This window comes from Vigna unguiculata, chromosome 3, assembly GCF_004118075.2.
Source record: "Vigna unguiculata cultivar IT97K-499-35 chromosome 3, ASM411807v1, whole genome shotgun sequence".
Lineage (NCBI taxonomy): Eukaryota > Viridiplantae > Streptophyta > Magnoliopsida > Fabales > Fabaceae > Vigna > Vigna unguiculata.
This window is the reverse complement of record NC_040281.1, coordinates 18,004,960-18,015,084: the sequence shown is the minus strand read 5'-3', so window position 1 is coordinate 18,015,084 and position 10,125 is coordinate 18,004,960. Positions and strand designations below refer to the sequence as shown.

Sequence of the window (10,125 nt, the reverse complement as noted above, 5' to 3'; positions counted from 1 at the left end):
AAACGCCACAAATTCAATTATTCAAAGATTTAACATTGTAGCATGATAATACATCACTTTCCAAGCACAACGCAGTGGACAACACAAATAAAATGCTAAATTTCACGGAATATTGCAAAAACAAATACGATGCGAAGATTTTAATTTGATTTATGGTTAATTATAAAGTACATAACAAAATAAAGTGAGGAACCGTTTAGTTTAATTGATTAGTAACGATTTGGATTATAAATGTAAAGAATAAAAAGGATTGCTGCGCCTAACAACTACTATTTAGTGAGTGGGGTAAATTCAACTAATCCAACTACACACAAGAATGTGCACTATATGAACAGCTTCATAAACAAAGTAATCATAATTAACAAGTATAATTCAACACAATTAACAAGTAGATTACTAATATTACCTTCCACAACGTACTGGCCCCCAATAAATCATATGATCATACTACACCTCCAAGACATAAACCGGACATCTTTACTAATAAGAATACTAGCGGGAATAGTTCAAAGCTTGTGCAGAAAAAGAATTGACAGTGTTCATACAGGATCAAGAATGAGGTCTTACTGTTAGGAAAATTACAGCTAGACAGTTTTGGAAATACAGCTAGCTAGAAAAACGGAAGAATTAATCCACATGTGTAGTATATCCTTTTACCGATTGAAAATATTAACGAACACAATTATGGCAAGAGTTTCAAATTTAGAGGAAACGCAAAGGTTTGACATAGTTAATTGCAGATACTAGAATGAGGTTCGTCGTATTTTGGGCAGCTGATGTTGAAATGTGGCGACAAGTAATCTGGACGAGTCAAAGGTCAACACAAGATGGCACAGCACGGATGAAATAAGAGATATGTTTCTGAAATATATTACCCAATCTTGTTGCATACCATAATTTAGACATAACAGACCCAATCTTTGTCCACAAATTTAAATTTTAATTGGGTTGGATGAAATCACAAATTCTTTAGCAGAATTTTACCCACCTTAACTAAAAAATCAAATTGAATTGGAATACTAAATATTATATGCTGTAAACAGGAAAACAAATAAGTCAAAGAGATTAATCAAGTTAAATTCATGAGCCACCCCTTACCCCTGGTAGAATTTAGATTGAACGAAACAACTCAGCATCATATTGGATAAGATGGTTTGCTAGATTAAAATCTGACAGGCAGCAACTATTAGATGTGGCACAACTGACAAACTGAACTCTATGTGAGCAAACTTTGCCTCCAGTGCAGGGATCAAATATCACTGGGGACAACCTTTAGTAAATATTTTCTTGTGTGGCATCCATCACAAGACAGATTAAAAACGAACAGAATGTACAAATGTCGAAATAAAATCCAGAGGATTTTCAGATAATATGTATGAATAGTGCTACACAAGCAAAAGAATATTGCAAGAAATCTTTCACATTCAGTGAAGACTGTAGGATCAAGACAGTTTCAGGAGACAATTCAACCATCTCAAGCTCACGATGCTTTTCATTCTCTTTGATGTCTTATGGATTCTTTATGTCAAGAAGGAGCAAGCCCTATCTTTCTACTTTGCATTTATCTTGTCTTAATGATTTTTTAAACCACAAAAAATTAGGCTTCTATCAGTTCTGTACAATTATAATGAATCATGTTTGAGATGATGCAAGACGGTTATATCTAGCTGTAAATGTCCTCATGCATGACAGAATTACAAGATACGGAAATAGAATTAGGGGAAAGAAAGTGGTCTAGGCTTTTCCGAAATCATTTGAGTTCATGAGGCAACTTCCCCCCTTCTGGATAAATTACTTGGGTAACCAAGGATACAAGAAAGCACAGATAGCTAGAGACTCAGCATCTCATTTTGCATCAATAGGGAAGATATTTTCAGCAAGAAAGGAGCACAAGATGGTGAGCCATCAGAAACATAATAAACACCGCTTTATGGTTCCACTGAATAATTTATGGAGATAGCGATGACTCCACACTAGTCCAAGACAAACATCATGAAAGGACAGAGTGATCCTAGATTCTACGATAAAACCCAGATGAGAGCAGATTAAGAGGAAACAAAAGGAAAGGAACTATAATTCCTACATACAAAAACCAGCAATGGATCCTCAAGCACGAACTTGTTAGCCACTGTTGTGGGAGAAGCAGGAGTCAAGCTGAACAACCCTAGAGAACATTGTCTCTCCAGGACCAACCTAACAGAACTAAGGACAGGAACAAGGAGATACTTCAAGAAATAAACTTTTCACCTTCAATACCCCAAGAAAGAACTTCAATAATTCAGGTTGCCATTATAAATGCCTGGATCAAGTTTTCAGCAGCACGCTTTTGTTCAGGTGTGCCAGATATAAGAGCAATCCGATCACCACGGCCATATTTGGAGTCTGATATCTCAACTGTTGCTCCCGAAATCTGGGGCAAAAAAAAAGTATTATACAAATGAAGCAAAATTTGTATTAGTTTTAATCACAAACCGAGTTGAATATACTTTGGTTATGCCAACTAGTCTAGTCATTGACATCAAACAAAACAAGTATATATACAACTTTTTTTTTGTATACTCATTGATAAATTATCATAAGCAAAAGAAAATATCTCATAAATTAAGTTGAATCATCTGACAAAATTACATATGGTAGCCAATGTGAAAAACTGAAACATTGCTGATCCATGACTGGTGAACCCCTTGACCTATTTGTTTTGCTAATTAGTTTCACCACAAATTATTTGGATGTCTCTTACTTCCAACAAATAATTGAAGTACATAGAACCAATGCAAGTGAGCAATAAATAAAAACAGTCCTCGCCAAAACAATTCAAGATGACATAAAAATTAATAATAAAACCTAGCCCTATCATATAGGGTGAGTTGGTTACATGGATCACTCAACAACCAAATATTCGGCAAAAATGACTCAGAATCATCTTACTTATTGGATATCTCTTCCAATTGAACCACTTTACTCACTCCAACATGATGTGGAATTTTTAAGAACAATAATTTGTTTCATTACATCACAACTGGAAAGCACAACAAGAGTGACACGGTAGCAAGAACCAATGCGCAAATTGATTTTATGATAAATTTCAAATAAAAAATTAATTACCCCAGGAATAACAAAAAATATAATAAATTGAGAAGTGTGAACCTACCTTCCTGATATTGGCTATATTTGCCCCTCCTTTGCCCAGCACTTTACCAACAGCATTGGCTGGAATCAACATATCCAAAGTTGACGGGGGAGGTAAACTGGGCATAATAACAGCACAAAAACATAAGTTCAACCAATTTAGAATAGTTGAGAAAATAAAAATAGGAGGTTAAGTGCATATTGATTAGGTCCAAACCCACAATTAAACTTTTAGAGGGGTACAAATACAACATTATCCTCAAATTAATATGCTAGACAAATATCAAGTTAGGGAGTGTCTAACAGAATCTCATTCACAAACCATGATTTCAGTGAGTGGGAGTTGCATTGACATTGCAATGGAAAAGTTTCTGTACTCTACAGACCCAGATTTACTAAATAAGTTAGCAAGTATTTGCATAATTGTTATATAAATGTATACTAACCCTCCATATAGCTTGTTGGTATACGAGGATATAGAGCCATAGCCATTTTCTCCCATCTATTGCATATAATTAAACCAAAGAAAAAGTATTAGACACATTTTGAAACAAACTGGAATGAATACGTAACAAAAAAAATAAAAGAAAAGAAAGACTGAAAGCTTTTTATTAACATTATGTATTTTACAAAAAGAGAAACTAAAACTAAATCATTATATTCCTGCAAAAATGATCACAATATATTATAACAATATGGTAAAAAAATGTAGCATACCGACAAAGATCCATATCCATAAAGGCTGCTTGAAGAAAGCATGCCCAGGCCAGCTCCACTTTCAGCCCTCTGATCATAAACCAATGGAGCAGCAACAGGAGGGACTGAAGGAAGCACAGATGGCAATGAAAAACCTGCACTACCTGAGTACAAGGATTCGGCACCTATACCTATAGAAGGATTATGGCTAGTATCCCTTTCTCTCAACACATCATCTCTGAGTCTTAATATAATCTGGATCAGTGCATCTCTTACACAATCAACTGAGCCACCCACCTAAATCTCCAAAAAACATTGAAGGGTTAAATATGAAAAAAGTCCTATCAATGTTATTATTGAGTTTAAGAAGATAAAAAATATGCTGCATTAGTCAGTAGCCATTTACTTTTCAATTATGCTTCTTCTTTTTCTCTCCAATGATTTTTTGTTGTTAAAGAATCATACATCTCATAGTGTATCATGTTTCAATGTTTGAACATCCATTCAAACTAGAAAAGAGGTGAGGCTGAGGAAATTTAAAAAGAATCTAGTTCAAACCACGATTGAACACTTGTATAGACACACCCATAAAAAGTTTTCATGCCAAATATTTCCTAATAAATATACTTTTAAAACAAGTGAAAAAGTCAAACCTCAACAAGTTCGTCATTCACATCAGCACATTTTGGCTTATCACCTTTAGAGATTCGAACATCAGCCCTAGTTCTCTTCCGAATTTCATTTATGATTGAGCCACTTTTACCTATAATACAACCTATCACCTTGGATGGAACTAGAAGCCGCATTGAAACAGTGGTATCATCTTCATCATTTATTTTCCCTTGCATCAGCAGAACAGCTTCAACAGCCATTGACTTTAGATCACTTGGCGACTACAAAATACATATCCGCATGATCATTTTCCACTTTATAATAATAATAATATAAGAATTTATATATATAGTCAATGTAAGAATTTATATATGAGAATATAAGAAAATATGGGAACACATACTGCTACGATTACAGAAATAAGACGCAGATCCTATATAATCTGGGATATTGTTATAATCACGGAAATAAGGAATTGATCCATATAATCAGGAATATCTAGATTCTATATGTAATATTAGGACCTTATTTTTATTGATTTCAATATCATATATTTGTTATTTGAGGATATCAAATATCTTCTATTTCTTGTATCGTTTCCTTTTTCTCAATATAATTAAAGTACCCGTGCTTTCTTATAAACTCACGTTTTCAATTCAATGTTTCTCTCTCTTCCCTAGAGTTTTATTGAAATTCAACAACGTGAAGATATTTTGTTCAAACAAAAATCAGAATACCTAGATTATTTACTTGTACATCTTAACTGGCTGTACATTGACCATATAAGCCTAGATGGAAACTTCAGAGCATGAAACCAAACAGACATGTGATCTAGAGGGGACCAATAAAATATAATTTTGAATTTTTCTACGTAATTTTTATGGTGTTTTGAAATTAAATTCCGACAAGCATTATTTGACCGAAAATTACAAGACAAGGAGTATATTAATTGGTACTGGACATAAATTTAGCCTACAAAAATGCGCACTTATAATCAATGAAGAGATATACATAAATTTTGAATGAAAATTAAGTTTTCTTTCTGTAAGAGCTTTATGCAGTTGAGAATTATTAGACCCCGAATTTTAATCTTATCAAGACCCGTGACAAACAACCCTTACCTTCTTATCTTTCTTGAGTGTCCTACTAATATTCTTTCTCAAACTAAATATCAGAAGGATCCTGTTTCTGTTTTCGTATCAGAAACTGTATACTTGATTGATTGCCACTTCAAAGAATGCTCAAAACTATTCACATATGATGACAAGGTGAAATTACATATTTTCGTTAACAGAATAACATGTAAAATCTTGCTCTGCCAATTACTTTTTAAGAAGTTACTTCTGTTTCCACTCCATTCTAGTTTCTTTTCAAAATACTGTTAAATAGTGTAAGTGTTGACATACTACAAAAGATTTCCTTCAACAGTGGAAAAAAAATTGTTTTCATGAAATGTATTACTCGATGAATATTATAATAGGGCTTGTGTCCACAAAAATAAACTTCACAGTACATAGCAACTTAACCAAGGCAGATTTTAGATAAACTTGATATATAAATGATACAAAACATATAGGCAGAGATAGAAAACAAATCACTCAAGTTATTGAAAAGTGAGTATAAGTTTAAATGAATTTTTCCACTTTTTAATCTTGCATATCTTGCATATGTGTGTGTGTGTGTGTGAATAAAAACTACTTAAATAGTACATGTCAATGTTTTCTGGTTGAAGAGCAACATGCATACCTTTGATTATTTTACACTCAGAAAAAGGTTTTCAGTACAAAGCACTTTAGCATTTTGATTAATATTTCCAGAATCAAAATATATAAGTTAATCAAACCCACACTTTTACTGAACATTTTTTATTATATACATTATGAACTCTGTCAAATGTAACACCAACAATTACTGGAAACATTACAGGAACAAATGTAACAAGGCAAGACAGTGTACCTCTGTTGTAGTTATAATGATTAAACACTCGTCATAATTAGCCTTGGAATCATCAACCTCAATATGAGCACCGCTGGCCTGCCTCATACTTTTAATTGTACTACCTCCCTTCCCAATGACACGCCCAATCTTGTCAGAAGGGCACAAAATTCTAACTATTAACTCCTCAGACTGGGAAGCACCAGAGCCAGAAACAACTGGAAGGGCAGAAGAGTATAGAGGCCACGTATTGCCAGCATCAGCATAACCTTGCAGATCTTGAACATTAGTTGCACCTATAATTGGAGGCACTGCTCTAGGTGTGACAATAGGGTCTGAAGGAGGATATAGTCCACCAGGAGGATAAATTGGAACATCAGAGGGAATAAGAATACTAGGTGGGGCTTCTGGTACTGTTGTGTCAAGAGAGATGTCCTCCTTGGGACCAAATTTGTACATAATAGAGGAAACTGCAAATAGTGCTCTTTTAACTGCTTCTGATTCACCAGAAATCTATTCAGAGAAACCAACAATAATAAGGTATAAGTTTAATGCAAAAGAACTTGTCTTGTCGAATGAAAAAGAAAAGTCAAGGGTAAAAATATGATAAAAATATCATAAAACATACAGAAATTACCGATTTTTCTAACTTTCCTTTCAAAATGATATGATCATTTAATTTGATGTACAATTATTTGGTAAAATCAAGTCCAGCATCACATTAGTTATTCATTCCACAACTATATATACAGTTACAGTTGGCTTGTGATGGCCGCCTGTGCACATGGAATCCATTAGCTACCAAAAGTAATATTGAATTTACACCATACATTAATACATAGCAGATTATGGATATGAAGAAGTTCTCTAATGGTAGTGATTAACGGCATATTACAGGAAACCTTCTTTTTAAATAAGATTAGATAACTCTTAAATTACAGGAAACTTTCTTTTTCATTAGTTTCCACATTGTTAATGAATAGAGCATATACCTTAAGAAAAAGGTCCTTGATATAAAGGTTTTCCGTACTAATAATACGGTTAGAAAAGATGGGAGAATTTGTTCTGGAGGTTAGTGTTGGAAGACATTTTTGGAAAGCAGGATGAAAAAAACTAAGACACTGAAACAGTGAAAGCAAGCTTGGGAGAAAGGTTTGCATAAAAAAATTCCACCAAGACTGGGGATCTACCGCACCGAAACAGTTTTGAAAAAGGCTCTCCAAATACCATGTTAAACTCTAGTGAAGAAAGAAACATTGAGCTAAAGTCGTGTGTTTCTGATACAGCACAAGTGCTTTATTTATATTAAATAAAGGAATCAGTATAACAAGTAGAGAAGACCTGATATACTATAATAACAAAGATATGATACAGGAATAAATAAAAAGTTTCTAATAATACATAATATAATCTAGATATTCTTGATTATATAGGACCACCACCTTATTTCCATAATTATAACAATATTTTTTATTATATAGGATCAACTCTTTATTTCTATAATTATGACAATAACTACGCAGACTGTCAAAAGAGTAGAAGATTTTACGAGCAAAAAAGAGATGCAAACTTTAATCTTCTCTGTCTAATACAACTGTTTGGGGTTTCAATTCTTTTCAAATTTACTCACAGATCACAGTCCTAAGAGTCATAGATCATTCATTCACCTCTGTTAGACAAAGAGGACATTTTTCAACAACAAGAAAACAATATATTCTATGAAGAAGAAGATGGAATCTAGTAACCAAGCAAAAACACTTCAAACCAAAAGTGTTGCCAATGTGTTATCAAGTGATTATTGACACAGTTGTCTTGTCACTAGTCTTGCTTTCACTAGTCTTGCTATTAGACCACCATGAAAAATGGTTGTCATATAATGTTACAAGTGGCAGACATTCAAATAAAATTGCACACTACATATGACATATCAAGAGTAGTATGAGAAAACCAAAATGCATAATTAGTTAACACAATCAGAAACATGATCATGTTAAAATGTTCACAAGTTTGAAAGATAAGCTGTAAAACGAATTATAAGCCCAACCATTACATTATTCGTGAAATAAAGCATTTTGTGAACTCAGTGAAATGATTTTATGAACCATACTAGCATTCAAAGGTAAGTTTCTTAATATTGAAAATACTAACCGAGAGAAAATTATCAAAATCCATAGCACATGAGTGTGCTGGATCTGTTGTATCCTTGGCAGTAACCTTGATATTTGCTCGTGTTTTACTTCTCAGCTTTTTAATGGTAGCCCCAGCCTTACCAATGATATTTGCAGACTGGCTTGATGGAACAAGAATTTGACATTCATCTCGATCCTTCCGTTTCTTCTCAGAATCTCCAAGAGTTGCAATGGAATTGACAATGGCAACATGAACCTTGAGAAGAGCATCTTGAGCAGCACATAATGGTTCTTTACATGTGAACTCATCGTTAATTTCAACTTCTTCCTTCTCCTTAACATAGCAGTAGATCGTTATAACCCGGTCCTTGGCACCAGGAAATGGATCAACAACCTTGACTTTTGCTCTGGTTTCTTGCCTAATTGAATTTATCACTTTCCCGTTCTTCCCAATAACACTCCCAATAACTTCATCAGGGCAGAGTATCCTATAAACAATCAATTCATCATTACCCCTGTCGTCTCTGTCATTCACACGTCTCTTTTGATTTTTCCTGTCCCCATCATGGTCTCTCTGCGAATGATATCGTTTTCCAGTCTCACCCATTTCCCAAAATATCACAAAAACACCTGAAAGCAAAACAAGATTTTAATTGAATACATAAATAACCAGTGCAAAATATACATCCGGTTGCTAGTCTCTAATCCCTCCCTGATTATCCTTTTCGAAAGAAGAATGTTAAATTAAAGCAATAAACATTACACCTCCACAAACCCACTCACAAATCTATTACTTATCACAACGAAATATTATTACAGCCCAATTGAAACTGTTTTCAAATTCGACAAGGACCTTCTGTCACGCAAAGTGCGACCTAAACGCACAAAAATTATTCAGCAAAATTTGGAAACAAGAAATTCCGAGAAACTTTACAGTGTAACAATCTAGGGAGGGGGGTAATGAAAATTGTAAGAAAAAGGTTACATAATGCAAGATCAACCATCAACTGCACCGCAAACATCAATTAAAATAGATATTTAAAAAATTATAACAAAAGTGCATCTCCATCAAATAAAGTCATACTTTAACGGCAACTAAAGAATAGATTGATAAATCAAAATCTCGAAAACGCTACCAGTGCACCCCGATGCAGAAGGAGTGACAAATAAGGTGAATGTGTCAAACCGAAGATTTTGAATATACCTGCTTCTAGAGAGAACAAGACCACTCGAAACCCTAAAGACACAGAGAGGAACGTAGCTCAACACTTCGAGCAATCCAGGGTTCTCACCCTCGGAACCCTAATTAGATATTCCGTTTTCTGGTTATACAATTTCGTTTCGTTTAATTTATTTATGAATTATGAATTTATGATATATATCAAACCAATTCGATATTTTATTTTTGAGTTATAACGTTTTTGTAATATATATTAGTACTTTTATCCGTGCAATGCACGGTATTTTTAAAACAATATTTAATATTTAATAATAAAAAACAATTATAAAATTAAATAATTTTTTATATTACATTTTAAATTAAAATAATAATAATTACAAAAAATAAATAATCAAAAAACTATATGTATGTTTAAATTACCATTAAATATCTTTTTAAGAATAA

The 10,125-nt window shown here is 33.4% G+C and overlaps 1 protein-coding gene across 1 annotated transcript; it reads right to left on the bottom strand.

The window, feature by feature from the left end:
• Positions 1-320: 320 nt before the first annotated feature.
• On the bottom strand, positions 321-9,855 carry LOC114176025 (KH domain-containing protein At4g18375). Its single transcript, XM_028060919.1, has 8 exons — positions 9,706-9,855; positions 8,521-9,131; positions 6,394-6,885; positions 4,479-4,718; positions 3,847-4,122; positions 3,576-3,631; positions 3,152-3,248; positions 321-2,410 (listed from the first exon to the last, which is right to left on the bottom strand). The coding sequence occupies exons 2-8, from the start codon at positions 9,106-9,108 to the stop codon at positions 2,279-2,281; spliced, it is 1,881 nt and encodes a 626-aa protein (XP_027916720.1). The 5' UTR covers positions 9,109-9,131; positions 9,706-9,855; the 3' UTR covers positions 321-2,278.
• Positions 9,856-10,125: the final 270 nt, after the last annotated feature.

What these genes read in the sequence shown, in the direction of transcription:
- LOC114176025 (XM_028060919.1), bottom strand. Translation starts at nt 9,108, where the DNA reads ATGGGTGAGACTGGAAAACGATATCATTCGCAGAGAGACCATGATGGG. An exon ending in TGAATGACGAACTTGTTGAG is followed by an intron (nt 4,123 to 4,478) that starts GTTTGACTTTTT and finishes TTGGAGATTTAG; the next exon opens with GTGGGTGGCTCAGTTGATTG. An exon ending in ATATAGCCAATATCAGGAAG is followed by an intron (nt 2,411 to 3,151) that starts GTAGGTTCACAC and finishes TTTTTGCCCCAG; the next exon opens with ATTTCGGGAGCAACAGTTGA.